At 39.6% G+C, this 17,269-nt stretch overlaps 3 protein-coding genes across 4 annotated transcripts in view; 2 read left to right on the forward strand and 1 right to left on the reverse strand.

Moving 5' to 3' along the window:
- Nucleotides 1–17,269, reverse strand: part of Flo2 (flotillin-2) — a 70,996-nt gene that overhangs the window by 17,777 nt on the left and 35,950 nt on the right. The window lies entirely within an intron of this gene.
- Nucleotides 362–8,988, forward strand: LOC136345004 (glucose dehydrogenase [FAD, quinone]). Its single transcript, XM_066292964.1, has 7 exons — nucleotides 362–581; nucleotides 5,865–6,221; nucleotides 6,276–6,475; nucleotides 6,528–6,935; nucleotides 7,076–7,223; nucleotides 7,572–7,775; nucleotides 7,826–8,988. Exons 2-7 carry the CDS (start codon nucleotides 6,075–6,077, stop codon nucleotides 8,687–8,689), a joined length of 1,971 nt encoding a protein of 656 aa, XP_066149061.1. The 5' UTR covers nucleotides 362–581; nucleotides 5,865–6,074; the 3' UTR covers nucleotides 8,690–8,988.
- LOC136345005 (glucose dehydrogenase [FAD, quinone]-like) lies at nucleotides 12,599–16,611 on the forward strand. Its single transcript, XM_066292965.1, has 9 exons — nucleotides 12,599–12,708; nucleotides 12,975–13,254; nucleotides 13,311–13,462; nucleotides 13,815–13,923; nucleotides 14,120–14,435; nucleotides 14,494–14,738; nucleotides 14,799–14,938; nucleotides 15,299–15,476; nucleotides 15,529–16,611. Exons 2-9 carry the CDS (start codon nucleotides 13,093–13,095, stop codon nucleotides 16,105–16,107), a joined length of 1,881 nt encoding a protein of 626 aa, XP_066149062.1. The 5' UTR covers nucleotides 12,599–12,708; nucleotides 12,975–13,092; the 3' UTR covers nucleotides 16,108–16,611.

A 17,269-nucleotide genomic window follows, 5' to 3' on the forward strand; every position in this document is an offset into this window, starting at 1 on the left:
AGGCGTTTTATTAATCGATCATCCGGGTTTTTAACAAGCAATATTAGCTTCATTTCTGCATTGCAAAACAGAGAATGTAACTGAAAATTTGCTTAACGTAAATTGAGAAACGTTTTCAATTTTGTTTAATGCGAAGGAAATTCAGATGGTATGTGCATATGGGGGTTTCGTCTGAGGAAATTTACAATGAATAAATAATACATTACTATGAGGAAACATCGCCCAAGACAAGCACCGTTTATCGACGTAACAATACAATATGATATTATTGATTAATCGATCATCAGATCATTCACATATAACGCAATTCCCACCAGTCTATATGCACACAAAACCAATTTTAGCACCTGGCGGTAGTTCTTTCAAGACAGTACTTCACCAGTACCCGAGTCTTCGCGGCGATTCGCAAGACACAGCCAGTCACTTGCTTTATCTTCTCGAAGAATGGTCGCACGTGATCCTACAGCTGCGAAGTTACATATACAGGGCGATTGGTAAAATCTTAGATGCAGAGTGGGAAATTCGCGAGTGTTGGGAGTTATAATCTGACAATTTGGGATATACGCAGCAGGATGATATAAGTAAGTACTACTTCAAGAGCGCACTTTTTTCGTTAAAATTGGTGTAAAGCGGTTGGCCAAAACTCTATCTAAATTATTGTGTTCTAGAGCTACAAAATTCTTGAAAAATATCTATTTTACAACTTTTAATTTGTAATTAGACTGTACGGTGTGACAGAGAAAAGAGAACGTCCTGTAAAAACGGTTAGTTAACGCAAGTGCATCGTTAAAAAATTGAGCAAATTCCATGAATAACACCTGAAAAAACAATGAATGTCGGCCCTCCGCGTTGTCTTACACACTCCTGGATACGTTCGGGTCTCGATTCAATGAAACTATTTAAATCCACTTAAGGGATCTTATTTGGGCCTGTTCGTGGGGCATTTTAGATTTTGTGATGAACGGGGCGAATTTTGCAGCCTTCTTCTTCAATATCCCAGACGTGTTCGATTGGTGATAGGTCTGGAGGTCGGGGTGGCCAAGGTAACAAAAAGTGTTTTCATTTTGTTGAGAAACATCCATAGTCACCCGAGCCACGTACGGTCATGCACAATTCTGTTGAAAAGCTCGATTGCGGAACGTTCTGAGATGGGGCAGAAGATGCTGCTTCAAGATTTCTTGGATGTACCGTTCAGCGGTCATATTGCCTCTGATGGACACCAAAGTTGTCCTACAACCATGAGCTGTAACACCCCTCCCCATTATCCCTACAGTCTGGGGCACCTCATCGGATTCTCCCTCTTCCCCGAGCACTAGGCAAACCCAAACAAAACTTCGTCCCTGAGGACTACGGTATACCATTCCAGATCCAATTGCACCCCTTCTCTGCACCACTGCAATGGATTTTGACGAGAACAGCGTGGTATGGAAAAACGGTAAGAGGTAGCATAAGATTCCTCGACGCTTTGCTGAAACCCTCTTTCCTTGTGCCTGGATTCCCGGCACTACGTGTGGGATTCCCGGCACTACGCCCAAGAACAACGCAGAAAAACATTTTCTCGAACCACTGTTCGCCAGTAAGTGATATTTTGGCCTCATAAGGTTAATTCGTTCACAGTTAAAATACGCTTAAAATTCCTGATAACGCAAAAACGTATGAGAGAATACAATTTATTGATAACCTGATCGTTTTAGTATTCATATAAACAAATGCGCAAACTAAAAATGAAATCAAACCATTTCTACGGGGTTTTCTCGTTTATATGTCAAGTAGCATGCATGTTATACAGGATCTTCACTTTTCTTCCAACAGATGATGAAATATTATTGTTATAAAAGTTGGAATAATCATCCGTAATGTGTGTAATGAGAAACATAATGAAGAGATAATTGGCCTAATGAGAAGAAATAACAATTGATTAAATCGACAAACAGTGAAGGTGTAACTGATCGTTACAAGAGATGCTAATATAATGTATTTAAGGTTGATAAGTCTTTAAAAAGAGTATCTCCAGTGGTCAAATTTTCATAACGGGCCAAAGACTTCTAGTAAATTATGGGATATTCTATGCATACCTTTAGTCGTCCTATTTGTTAGAAATATCCCACAAACTCTCAATTTATTTCAGTCTCAAAATAACGAAAAATTGGAAAATAAGTGCGGGAAACGCGTTGAAAAATTTTCCGTTCAAACTGACAATTTTTTAACTGGAAGCGCGGAGAAACTCTCCTTTAGAGAGTCGGCAGTTAGTAGAGATGGCAAATACCCTCTTTATTCCGAAGCAGGGAGTTCATTAAAACAGCATTTCAAGCTCAGCTCAACCATAACTGAGGTGTCCATGAGACGTTGCTGTATGATTGTTTTTGTCCTTTTTTCCGAAATAGGGCGATCGTTAGATCCGATTATGCACCGCATTCAAAGCGTAAGAAATGTAGATTTTTTCAAGCCCTTACGCCCGCACCAGGGCAATTTTTAAACTGGCCAAGGTCCAACGCTGCATTTGAGTTAAAATCAATGTGCCAGCTAATGGTCACCTTCGCGCAATTATCAATTGAACTATTTCTCGGAATCCTTGAAAGTAGGCTGAATAATATGTAACTAAGCAAATTCTTTGCCTGGTTTTAACGGTCAGAAAAACTTCGATTTATCCCCACAACAAAGTCATACAAAATTCTACATTACTTGAAATTGCATTCGCAACCTGCTACGAGAACGACTACAGATAAGACCTCGACAAAGTTGTACATAAGAACTAGTGCCGATTGTCTGCGGTGTCGTAGTGCGGATGAAAGTGAATTTGATAAGCTCGATCGTGGACTACATAGCTGTCAAGACGGGATCGATTGCGGTGTCGTGACGTGTAGGGATGTTTTCGATTAATATTAAAACGAAGACCCCGCAGGTTTGAATACAAAAATATTGCTCAAATTTCAATCGAAAGGACCTTGAACGCCTCGAAATATGATAATTTTAACTGCACGGTTTTATGGCTTTTTGAAAATTTTATAATGTCTAAACAGATTTAACTTTCGTAAATTTCCGTTTCGCAATGTAAATGTTTACTAATCCACTTCGCATGGTCCCTACAGGTGTTACCGATGGGGGAATTACGGCTATTTTGCAAAAAAAAATTATGGCCTCCTTTCGGAAAAACGTAAGTAAAGCAAAATGTGCAGGCGAGAACGTGGAGTAAACCTCCATGTTTCTGGGTGAATGCAAAGGGACCAATTAATCCGTTTAATTTCGAGCGTAAATTGATTGAAGTGTGACGTAACATTATCGGGAGCAAAGCCCAGATATTGCCGAGTTAAACGCATATGCGTACGTAAACTAAGCGATGATTGCTAACGGTCAAGACCTTTGGGTAAAAGGTTATTAAAATTTTAAGTAAACGGTAAAACCCAAATAGCTGGTATTAACAAAAAAAATGTCGAAATATTAACCAACTGGCTCGGCTCGATTATATAACAACATCATTTCCAAATCCGTACGCATTTGGTGTGTGCAATCGCCTGTCCGTAACTATACGTGTGTGCATGCCACATCATTGTACCAACCAACAACATTGTTTACGCGAATTTTGGCCGCCTTTCAAAGCTTTTTGGGGTATAAAACAATGTCAATAAATCAAGGGCGAATTACATACATTTGTTGCGGTGTAATTATTGCAAACGGATAATTATTGAGATAATCGATTGGATTTTGCTTCCATGCATGAGCAAAGACTAAGACCGACGGAGTTTTATGGACAACCTAAGGCCGGATTATGCCACAAATGAGAGCCGAAAACCTCAATCGCGGATCTTGATCGGCGATCCAAGGCCAATATTTCAACGTCCTTGTGGGTTAATCGAGGAAAACAAATTCTCGTAAAGGATCTTGGAACGGCACACGCAGCAACAACTTACGAAGCAGTTCACTTCACTCTTAACTGATGCACCGCAAACGGGCTTACCAAACTTAAGAACTCGGTTAACGAGTCACACATCAATGTGACCATTCGGCCAAGAGGGCTTGTAAGTCTTGCACGGTTCTTAAGTTCTAAAATCGAGAGCCAATGCACATATGTAGATGTACTACGTGGTACCACAGGAGCTGTTATCAGCTAACGAGGTGTGTCAGTTGTATCGATGTGACGACACTCGTATGTACTCTGTACTGAAAAAGGTGTGAAAGGGGTGAAAGTTTTAATACACAGAGCTGCCCTCTTCTGGGAATAATTCGTACTAAATTTCAGGCGCGTACGCCGCGCGCTTTAAAAAAATGTCGGTCAAACAGGATTTGGAACTATTTGACACGAAGCCTGCGTGTCTTTGATGTGTTCTACGTAATCTCGAACATAAGCAAGTAAACCCACCTTTGCTTTCGATTTAAATTTTTACTGGCGGTCAAGATAAATTAAACATAAACATATTTGATTAATATTTATTTACTCGCCCTGTTTACAACAAACGCTGAGGACAGGGTTGAATTTCAAAGGCCCGTTTATGCCGTTTATGAACTGTCCGCTTCGAATATAAGACTCAACCGTAAAAGCTTTAGTTTGAATGTAAATGTTACTTTCGGAACTTGAAGAACTCTCACTAACCGACACGTGAGGCCATAGAGCGTGAAAAAAACTGATTTTAATAAAATCGAACAAATAACAAAGATAAACGGAGTCTCATTTAAGTGACGTTTGGTGTGTTTGCTTGTTCGAGATTACGCAGAACGTATCAAAGACATACGGGCCCGGTGTTGAATAATACCAAAGCCTAATTGACCGGTATTTTTTTAAACGCATGGTATTACCAAAAAATGGCGGTATACGCAGGCGTAACATAAGGACACATTGCAGATTTTCAGAAAAGAGCTGGACTAATACGACTTGCCCTATAATTCATGACACACCGTTAATGTTGTTGCAAGCTGAATCCCTAAAAAAAGGATGTTTGACGTCATATATTAAAAAATAATAATAATAATAAAAGTAACGCTCCATGGCGAATGACACTGTTGCTACGCTGATTCGGTTCTAATAAGACCCAGGTGTTCACAATCACACCACAGATCCCTTATAGATATAATGACTAAACACTTTCGGATCACTGGCACATTACGACTTTGAAAAAGGTTAAAAGGGCAGAAACGTAATAGATATCTTCTATCACTTTGGCTGGCACACCTTATGAATAACAAATTGAAGAATATACCGAATAATTAACATACACATACATGTATCCAAATCGGAGAGAAACACCTTTCCAACATATGAAATGAAATGGCAAAATCAACTAAGTTACTCAAAACACCTATACGACGCAGTAGTAGAAAAATCTTAGCTTTTAGATAAATTTAACCTGTACCAAAATTTCGAAAATATTTGGATTTTCCGTTGGGTAAAAAAACAAAAATTAAGTTTTTGTTGCAAAAATCTGTAATAATTCCACTGTTTACTATTGATTTTCACACTTAGTTAACGTTTGTTCTATAACGATTCTACTGCTCACTTCCCTATTGATTTTTACACCTAATTCCAGTTTTTTTTAACGTTATTGCGTGTTATTCCATAACAGCAAAAGTGATTTTGTAACACATAAAACAACGCAAGTTTTAATGATTTTAACTGCTTTCGCCGAACAAGGTAATTTACCAAAATTTCTCATTTTGACTGGATTTAGACGTTAAAACACACGCTTTTTGGAAAATCCATTTACTTTCCAATAGACAAAACTATTTTAACCAATTGTTATGAGTGCATTAAGCGGATTTTGCGGTTTTATGCTTTAAAATTTTCACAGTCACCATGGTGAGTTTTGGCCTGGCAGGTTTTATTTTCTGACGTATTTACACAGCATTTCTTATATCATTAATTTTCTTTCCAGGCTCAGCTGAGGCCAAAATGACCAAAGTAGCACATTTTTTAAGGAGACTACATTCTGCATTAAACTCATCTATAATTCACTTTACTTTAGACAAATATAAGACTTTAGTGCGCTTATAATCTCAATTACTTGGAGCCATCTTAGTGTATGAAATCAAATTTCTAGTCATTTTTTTTAAGAGTAAAAACATAGCAAAAAACTAGACTAACAATGGCAGTCATAGCAATTCCTACAATAGCTACTGCAGTAAAAACGGGCGTAACATTAATTGGCCTAGGTAAAATCGCGGTGTTACCTTTCCTCATTGCCGCCATCTCTTATTTCCATTACGACCAGTACGACCCGGAAAACAGGCCAGTAAGTAACAAAACATTTTTGAAAATTCTGTAAAGAGACCTAAATCTATTTTAGGCAGATAGAAATCCCGAGTCTAAGTACGATTTTATAGTGATCGGGTCTGGAACTGCTGGATCTATAATGGCCAATCGGCTCTCGGAAATATCTCAATGGAAAGTGTTGTTACTGGAAGCTGGAGGCCACGAGACTGATATTTCTGATGTGCCCATTCTTAGTTTGTACTTGCACAAAAGCAAGTTGGATTGGGGATATAAGTACGTACCACCTTCTTTCTTATACTTGCCATCTATTTAAAATGCTTTTTAGAACTGAGCCTCAACCCTCTGCTTGTCAGGCAATGGTGGAAAACAGATGCAGCTGGACCAGGGGCAAGGTCCTAGGCGGTTCAAGTGTCCTCAACACAATGCTCTATATAAGAGGCAACAGACGTGACTACGACCGATGGGCAAACTTTGGGAACGAAGGGTGGTCCTACGAAGAAGTTCTACCTTACTTCAAGAAAAGCGAGGACCAGAGGAACCCCTACTTGGCCAAAGACACTAAATACCACGCCACTGGCGGTTACCAGACAGTTCAAGATTCCCCTTATAACACTCCCTTGGGAATAGCGTTCTTGGAAGCGGGTCAGGAGATGGGATACGACATAAGGGATATTAATGGAGAGAAGCAGACTGGTTTTGCCTTGTGGCAGATGACGATGAGGAGAGGCGCCAGGTGAGGTTTGCTCTCTTAGTACCGATATATCAAACTTCTCATAACTTTACTTACTGTTATCCCTTCGGTAGCATTACCAGTACATTGATATTGTATAAACTTTTATGGTTAATATAGAAATTTCGATTTTTGATTTTTAGGTGTAGCTCTGCTAAGGCCTTTCTCAGGCCCATAAGGCTGAGAAAAAATTTCCATTTGTCATTGTGGAGTCACGTGACTAAGATCCTGATTGACCCTACGAGTAGGAGGGCGTATGGGGTTCAGTTTATTAAAAATGGACAAAAGCATGTAAGTGTGATTGGAACTTTCTTCATTTAATTTTTACATCATTGAACAGTTCTAAAAACCATTAATCACCACGATCTATTCAACAATATAAACAAATATTAGACGACTGTCACCATGGCAACGCGGTGAATCGGCTATTTCAGAAATCATGGCTACCTGCATTTTCTCAATTTTCGCTACTAGGAGTTTCAGTCAGCTAATTTTCCTTTGGTTCACTCTGTCTTCTTTCATTATTATGAATTAGAAGGAGACATAAATTATAAGCATTATAAGCTGTTATGGCAATGACATTTTAAAGAAATCTCGTTGCCATAACTTTTTTTAAAACTTTCACATCCTTATTTTCAGACTGTTCTGGCAAAGAAGGAAGTAATTCTCTCTGCAGGCGCTATTAATTCCCCTCAGCTCCTGATGCTAAGCGGAGTAGGCCCCGCGAAACACCTCAAAGAAAAGGGCATTTCCATCATCCACGATTCCCCAGGAGTGGGCAAGAACTTACAAGATCACATAGCTGTGCCCATAACCTTTCTTATAGATCACCCAATATCTTTGGTAATGTCTTCTTTATGCTTTACTACCAACACTGACCTATTCATCAACAGGTTCTAAACAGACTGGTAAATCTTAACACCGCCCTCAGATACGCTGTTAAAGAGGACGGTCCTTTGACGTCTTCGATAGGGCTTGAAGCAGTCGGTTTCATTCCAACCAAATACGCGAATCAATCGGACGATTGGCCTGACATGGAGTTTATGATTCTGAGCACTAACATAGCAGCAGATGGAGGCAGTCAAGTGAAGAAAGCTCACGGCATCTCTGACGAGTTCTACAATGAGGTCTACTCCGATATTAACTTTAAAGACTCCTTTGGGATTTTCCCCATGATGTTGCGCCCCAAATCCCGCGGGGAAATCCTGCTCCGCTCAAATAACCCTCTAGATTACCCTCTTCTCTATCACAACTATCTCACCCATCCCCACGACGTAAACACCCTGAGGGAGGGACTAAAAGCAGGTATCGCCTACGGACACACTCAAGCTCTGAAAAGATTCGGCTCCAGATTCTATGAAAAACAAACCAAGGTGCCCAAATGCAAGCATTTACCTCCATACACTGATGAGTATTGGGATTGTTTTATTCGACAATACACATTGTCGATTTACCACTATTCCTGCACGGCTAAAATGGGACCTCAGGAAGACCCATACGCGGTGGTGGATCCAAATTTGAGGGTATACGGAGTTTCTGGATTGAGAGTGATTGACGCTTCGGTGATGCCCACAGTGCCGAATGGGAACATCAACGCACCCACTATGATGGTGGCGGAGAAGGGCGCAGATTTAGTAAAAAGTTATTGGCTGGGTTTCGGTAGGAGAAAGAGGGATTTGAATGGAGCTATAGGGCCGGAGTTGAAATTTAATGCAAGGTTGAGGGATGAGGGTAATTTTATCAGGGTTTTAGTGTAGAGCTCTCATAGTCTGCGATTAGGTTTGAACCCAAATTGTGATATTATGTATATCCAAATTTTGTGGCAAAAGGGAAATTTTAAGTCACCACATTGTGCAGAAATAGTCCTAGTTTAAACTTGCCAAATTAGATGCTGTGTGTAAAGAAAATCTTATACATATAATAATTGCTTTTTTAAAATGAAGGCAAGGGTTTGAATGTATTACCACAACATGAAGGAACGAAATTGCTCAATAGTTGTAAATATTATTTAGATCCTTTTTATATTTTTTGTATCGTGGTTTATTTTTGTTAATAATAAAAGTATACAAAGAATAATAGTTTTCACTTAGGGCATAGTTCCAAGGTATAGTGCCATTGCGTCTATGCGAGCACAACAGTTTAGAAGGAAGAAATTCAAAATCTTCTAGTGAATTGATCTAGAAGTTCCCAAGATATCCGGGCTCATAATTTTAAAAGACCATAATTAAAACTACAGAGCAGATGTTTTACCAATTTTAATGAGCTAATATGGTGGATCTTAAACATCCCAATTTGTTTAATGTTTCAATTTCTTCCCTCTTTCATTTACGATATCATTAGAAGCAAGTGTCTTGAAAATATGGTGAATGGTTATTTCACTCCTCTTCACCGTCCTCCCAATTAACCATAATAACGCATCTGATATTAAACGTATCATTCAGATGTCATCACGATTTGCTTATCATCAACCCAGTGAGCTGGGAAAAACTCCCCTCACCACAAACTCCTTGAATACCAAGTTTTCGTTACCTAATAGTCGACTTTCGTTTACACTGACGACCTCCACACTAAATACGTGAGTGAAATTACGCTTTAGCGTTTATCATTCAACAAATGGTGTAATTCGAAATTACATATCCAGGCCGTACGGGCAAACACTTTCAAAATCGTATAAAAATTAATTGGAAAGTTATCAAATAACAAAATCACGCCCGATTGTGTGCATCACAAAAGCACCAGCTTGTGTTTCTCAAAGAAAACTTGGTTGGTCATTGTCATAAATCAAATTTAATAATCTTTTCGTCACTTTCAATTGAACTTCATAGCCACATCAAAATTTCATCTACCGCTTTCTCCGGTAGTACCTCGCCTAAAATGCCATTATATTAAATTCCTTTAGTTCCTATTTATAGGGTAACTGCACAAGTTCATGCAGACCATTTCAAGGCTATCGGTTGAATTAAGTTCGTTATTGATGGTGTTTCTTTAGTAATTAAGGCAAAGCGGTGAGTACCTGTACCGAGATTTGTTTTGGCGATAAGAAATTAAAATGCCGTTCGAGGCCGAAGAAATTGACCTTATGACCAATAATAAGACTTCTTTTCACTACTACTTTCCTTATATCTCCGTCAACGGCACAGAGTTGCCTTATGATGCTTTTTTACTTTCACTTCTTCGTATTACCTAAGCGATTATATCTCTTGTTTGCTAATTAGTATGATGGGTAAACCGCGTTTATGTGATCAATGGATCATAAATTGCCTAATCCTAATCTTATTCTCGACTCAAACACGAGGGGTGAATAGCACTTAATACCCAAATACTCAACGTTGTTTAGTTTGGTGATTTAAATTATTAGATGCCCACCATGGCCACACGCACACTCTTCATAAATGCGGGCGTGCTCATCACCAAGTCCACTTCCTTCTTCTTTCTTCGTTTTGCCGCATGCGGAGAGCTGAAGAAATAGCAAGTTAAATTTCACCGGAGAAAGAAAAGCAAGTCCGTTGGTGCCTTTCTTCTTCTGCGATATTTTCGCATCAATACAGTGAAATTTCGGGACGAGGAAATAAGTTTCGTGAAGTTCTTGTTCAGTTTTTGAGTGTGGAACATGTGTTTGAATATCAGAGGAACTTTATGGAAGATGGGAAGTTTTAATCCACGAAAAGGTTTGCGTCTTGATAGCAATTCTAGATTTTTTAAAATTAATTAACTGCATTGTTTAATAATCACGAAATTATCATTTTCCTTTTAAAATAAATCACTCGACCTCAAAAGTAGACAGATTTCTTCTTTCTTTACATAATTACACGCTTTATCCGAATAATGACTATTATCTTCTTCCATGCAATGCAGTTTTAGGATGGAAAGTTCGGCCGTTAGCACTCCTAATCCCCATAAAAGCTTCAGTATTTCCACTACGGCTTATGTAAAATTATTGTCTATTATTATTCAGTACACAATGACTATTTCTTCTCTTATCAGGATTAAGCGATATTCCGCACAAGGAAAAACTAGATTTCTAAGGTCGACAACATCTTCTGTAGCGTGTTCCAGGGCAATCACTAATTAATAGATAATTAACGTTAACAAACGTTTTTAATAATGTCAGTGCAAGCTTCCTATATATCAAACAAAGTTGATTTAAATTTGGCACAATTTAATGATGTAGAAGTTGGGAAAGTGGAGTGATTAAAACTTAGTCCATACCTCAATTTACAATTCGTTTAATGATAGGATTGTGAAGTTGCATGAATGGCAAAAAGTGAAGACATGGTTAGGCGGCAAGGATTGTGTAGTATTGGGTTTGATTTATGCAACGTGACAATGTTGGTGGTTGATTCGGCATAAAGCGCCAAAAGTGTATGATCCTTTGCTTCGAGCCGAAGTATGGTGCCAAACCTGAGGTGCCACACTGTTTAGTTCAAAAATAACCAACAACTTAGCTACAGCTAAGATTTATTGCTAAAAACTAATGATTTACGTGCCAGGAGAACGATAAAAACGAGACAAAGTAAACGACTCGCCATTTTCTCAAGACAATCGTACTACCTGTCTCCCTCAAAAGCGGGGAGCAACACTTCTCTTATCACTAAACAAAACAAGAGACTGTATACATCGGATGGCGCGGTTGCCACGTTGACTTGGGTTTAATATGACAGCATTTTTGAATCAGGTCTCAATAATCAGAGCATAGATCCCTTACGTAATAATAATAAGAAATAATCGAACTTACATAAAGCGAAACAATAACAATAAGCGAGAAGTGTTAATTTACGTACTCAACGAAATCGATAAAAAATGTGACAAGCCGGCAACGTGACACTGAACCATGCAAGCCATGATAGTTAAGATCCTAGCAAAGGGTGTTTGACGTCATACGTTAAAAAACGTAATGGCAACGACGCTGCTCCACGGCGGATGACACGGTCTCACGTTGATTTGGGTTTAATGAGATACGGGGTCTTAATAATTAAACCTCGATAATTCTTCATATACGATGACATCCCGTATCTTATGCAATACTTTCGATGCTGTTCTCGTTAAAGTAGATTTAAGTAGAAGCTTACTCCATATCCATCTCTTTTAGTTTCTGAGGAAGATCGGAATAAAATCGATAAACTAAAACACTGTTGCTAGATGGAGGAAACTTTGATGATTGAAGGAAGCCATGCAATTTTTGTAACAGAAGTTCGTAAACATTGTTAAAATACACAATAATTAAACATTGAAATTGTTGAAATTCAAGCGCTTTTGCTTTGAGTATTACTCTCTTTATTATACGTGAAACTTTCCTTGCCAATATCAAATCGAGGAAGAGAAGAGACGAAAAAAAATAAGAGAAAAACTCAATTAGAAAAGACCCCGTACTAGCAAACTCGTTGTAATAAACGCCACTTCGCTAGTCATATACGACAACAATTATTAAAACCCATTAAGGAGAATCTCTAAACAGTAGCTTTCTTGTTGATTCTTCAAACTGTTCCAACTAATTTATATACTACCTTGTGACGGATTTCTCTCCCGCATTCCATAATTATCGTCCTCAATCAGTACGACTTCAGCAACAGACATTATCGTAAGTGCTTTTGTAATTGCAGATCGCCCGAGTACGTCTCTGACCGAATGAAATGGGCAGAACCGATCCGGGGCCCCAAAAGTACAAGGAGTCAAACAACAAAACCAACGACAGTCGATTTTGTCTCAAAGTTCCGCACCAAGACAGGCATTTCGGCGATTTGTGCTGGAAAAGCAAGAAGAAAGAGGATATTGTAAGGTAAGGGTTGGATTAGATGCCCGATGGTGCGGCAATGTTGTTTTTGAAGATATAACACCACACCTGCAGATAAATTCACGACAAAACAACCTCTCCAAGACTGCCCGAAAATCCGAAGGTGCCAAAGTGAGCACAATCATTCCTCCTCGGACCAATACGAACACTACTTAAGACACAATTTGTACATTAAAAGCGCAATTGAAAACCAAAATGTACGTCCCTTTTGCTCCCCTAAAAATACCCCCTGATAAATTTTCATTTTCCAGCTGCTCAGCACCCAAATAAAGAAAAATTCCATAAGGAACTACACCCCCAAAATCCTCTCGCAGGAAGTCAATCTCGGAATGTGGATATAAAAAGACCATTTAGTTGACATTCATAGAAATGTCCCTGCTGAGCGTAGCAGCGAACTATGCAGCGGGAGCGGTGGGCCTATCCTTCAACCCCATGACGATTTTGGGGCTGGTTCCAGTATTTGCAGCAGGATTGATGTTTATGCAATATATCTCCGTGGATCCGGAATCGCATCCCATCAATGTATTCAAGGTGTGGTGGTATCGGATGGTTAAAATAAGGTAATGGTCAATAAAGGGTAGTTTTAGGTACGACCCACCTACGACTTTATAGTGGTAGGGGGCGGGTCGGCAGGGGCAGTGGTGGCGTCCAGGCTTTCTGAGGTCGAAAACTGGTCTGTTCTGTTATTGGAAGCAGGTGGGGATGAGAATGAGGTGTCTGACATACCAACTTTGAGTGGGTAAGTTTTACAATTGAAACGCTTTATTTTCGACCTATTGCGGGGGATTTACGTCATCGGCATATTAGCTGGGCGGTATGTGCTTTTGGAGCCGCCGCACTGGAGTAATAAACAAATGCCAAACGCCGTGTTGCCATTTACGTGTTCTTCCTTGGTTCTTAGCAAAATTCGCAATTAAACACTCTTACTAAAAAAAGTAAATACAGGAGTGTTTTAAGGTGAAAAAATGGAGGGTGTCCACGAACGTTCGCCATATATTCTACTCCACAGATCCTTTTTGTTCAATTCCAATTTTATAGGATCCGCTTTTGCCACAAAATAGTGACAGCTTTACACTCCCTGAATATTGCAGGTACATGCAGATGTCCCAATTCGACTGGATGTACCAAACAAGTCCCCCGACCGACTCTCCCTATTGCCTGGCCATGATCGGAGACAGGTGTAATTGGCCCAGGGGAAAAGTACGTAATGTATGATTTCACTTTCGGTCTTCGATAATTTTAATAGTGGTGCGAACTTCAATGAACACGTCTCTGCACTCTGTAGTCGCTGAAAACATCGGGTTGTGCTGACTGTTATTATTACGGAATGTCAGACACATGCCGACCATTCAAACATTATAACTTTCTCTCTAATTTTTTACCTTTTACTTCATAGGTTTTGGGGGGATCAAGTGTGCTAAACGCTATGATCTACGCTCGAGGGAATCGCCATGACTATGACTATTGGGCGGAGCAGGGAAACCCTGGATGGGCCTACAATGACGTATTGCCATATTTCCTCAAATCCGAGGACAACAGAAACCCTTATTTGGCAAAAACTCCTTATCACGCCACTGGAGGGTACCTGACAGTGCAAGAGTCCCCATGGAGAAGCCCTTTGAGCATCGCATTTCTTCAAGCAGGCAAGGAATTGGGCTACCAAGTGCGAGATTGCAACGGCGCGTTACAAACTGGATTCATGCTCTCACAGGGTAAAACGCAGTAATAGCTGATTTTCGTCATATAATAATGAATTTTTTTTTGTCTTAGGAACAATCAGAAGAGGTTCCAGGTGTTCTACAGCTAAAGCTTTTTTGAGACCTGTGAGAAATCGCCCAAATTTGCATATAGCTATGTACTCGCAAGTGACCAAAGTCCTAATCGATCCTAAAACTCACATGACGACTGGAGTCAAGTTTATAAGAAATGGCAGAACTCAGTTCGTTAAGGCTAAGAAAGAGGTGATTTTGAGTGCAGGTGCCATTGGGACTCCTCACATTTTGATGTTGAGTGGGGTTAGTTTGAAACGTAATTAAAATCTAGGTTTCAAAAACCTGGTTGAAATGTGGTTTTAGGTAGGTCCTAAGGAGGATTTAGAAAAATTCAAAATTCCTGTAATAAGCGACATTAAAGTGGGGCATAATCTGCAAGATCATATGGGTTTGGGTGGGCTTACTTTTATAGTGGACGAACCTGTTACATTCACTAAGCATAGGTATGTATTCACACGAAAACTTGCACAAGCATGATTTCACCTGATTTCCAAATTTAAATTTGGGATTCCCGCTGCCATCGAGAGCACTAATTTGAGCTACTTTTTAATGCAATAACTGTTGCACGAATTCTCGATGTATCACACAGAATATATATAATTTTTGTTTGTTGTTGTTCAATGTTTAGGTTTCTTGACAGGATGGTGAATCAACAGTCATTAAAGTTCATACTTACAAAAAAATTGAGTGTATTGTCACGCTACTTTGTTGATCTGCAATAGATGTAGGACCTCCGTTTTTACTCCCAAATCTCCCCAACCACGGTCATTCCACAACACCAAATACTTATTCCCTCATTCCAGATACCAGACAATGCAAGTGGCGTTAGAGTACATACTAAGAGAACGGGGCCCTATGACGTCGCTAGGAGGAGTTGAAGGGCTGGCCTTCGTTAACACTAAATACGCCCCCAAATCTGGAACTTGGCCAGACATTCAATTTCATTTCGCTCCTAGCAGCATCAACAGCGACCCCGATCAAGTAATTTTCTCAGGCTTAATCATCAAAAATCACTATCAGTTTTTCCCTATAGGTCCGCAAAATAACCGGTCTCCGAGACAGCGTCTACAACACAGTTTACAAACCCCTAAAAAACGTGGAAACCTGGACGATCCTTCCTCTCCTCCTTCGACCTAGAAGCACCGGCTGGGTCAAATTGCTGTCCAAAGACCCCATGGTCTACCCAGACATCATCCCCAACTACTTCACTCACAAAGAGGACATTCGGGTGCTCACTGAGGGAATCAGGATAGCTTTGAACGTATCCGCTTCGAAAGCTTTCCAAAAGTTCGGGTCCAGACCTCACAAAATTCCATTCCCTGGATGCAGGGACTACGAATTCGACACTGACCAATATTGGGAGTGCAGTATGCGACATTTCACTTTCACAATATACCATCCCACATCTACTTGCAAAATGGGACCCGACTCGGACCCGGATTCCGTGGTAGATGCCCGGCTGAGGGTGTACGGGGTGGGAAAGTTGAGGGTGGCCGATGCGTCCATTATGCCCACTATTGTAAGTGGAAATACGAACGCTCCGGTTATTATGATTGGAGAGAAAGTGAGCGATATGATCAAGGAGGATTGGGGGATGAGAGTTATCAAATAATGATGGGTGTAGGAACGTTATGAATTGGGAGGATGTGATAAGCGAACACGTACAATAAGAGATAGTCGCATATGGAGTGCAAGCAGTATGAGGGCTGCTCTGAATATGCGACCCAGTGATTGTTAAGTGCCGCTATCTATACTATTTATTGTTAAAGAGTAAATCACGGCTAGATAGTTTAGAAAGAGTGTAAACCTCTTAGTTATTTTTCGTTATGGTCAAGTAGAATCGTTTTGGAACGTTTCCCTCTGCGTGTGTATCTATTTTAGGTGGTCTAAATTCCATGTATAATATACCTACTATTAGTAACCCATATAGTTGTGCATACTAGTCATGATGATGTATGATATAATGATGTAAATATAACATAAGTTTGCGTGATTATCAGAACTGAAGTAAACATTAAAATTGTTCTTGTACCTTTTTATTTACATTATAAATTAATCTATTTTCATATTCTTTTCTGTATTGCTCAAATTCGAATAAATATACGTATCAACATAATTCTGTGCATACTTAATTTTCACCTAATTGTACCCGGAAGTTTGGCCTCTCTTTGAGGCCCAATTAAACCAAGATGACCCGCTGGTTTGTAAAAATGTCAATAGTTATATAATATATAGTTTTTTTGCGTTTCTGGCCATTTTTTTCGACGCATATTTTGCAAAATACCCGCAGGAGTCTCTACTCTCAATCCTAAAAATCGTTTTCAGTATATATCCAAAAGCCCTAAGCGCAATTTCAGCTGCGTTCGAAAGTGGTAGTGACGTCAGTTCTGGGCAGGATATTTGGCGAAGACTTGGGCTGCATTTAGGGCAATTTTAGCACACTTTCGGGAGTTTTCTCAATTAAAGTGTAATTCACCTCAACTTCACCATTTAAAGGTAACATACTCACGCGTAAAATGAATTAAATAGAAAACGATAACGAAAACTGCCTCTTGGATTGCCAAAACGGCATATTATTAACGTACTGCATTAAAAAAAATTTAATTCTCGTCCAAAAAACTCCGTAAAAATGGACGTTTGCCCAAATGTCCGGTACAGGGACGCTGCATCGGTCCGATGATTGCGCGCTCCCAAAAGTTCGACTTCTAAAATCGCGAAATCCGATCTAACGCAGTGACATAATAACAGAACCATACCGACCTTTACACGCAAAA

The sequence above is a fragment of the Euwallacea fornicatus genome, chromosome 18 (genome assembly GCF_040115645.1).
Source record: "Euwallacea fornicatus isolate EFF26 chromosome 18, ASM4011564v1, whole genome shotgun sequence".
Lineage (NCBI taxonomy): Eukaryota > Metazoa > Arthropoda > Insecta > Coleoptera > Curculionidae > Euwallacea > Euwallacea fornicatus.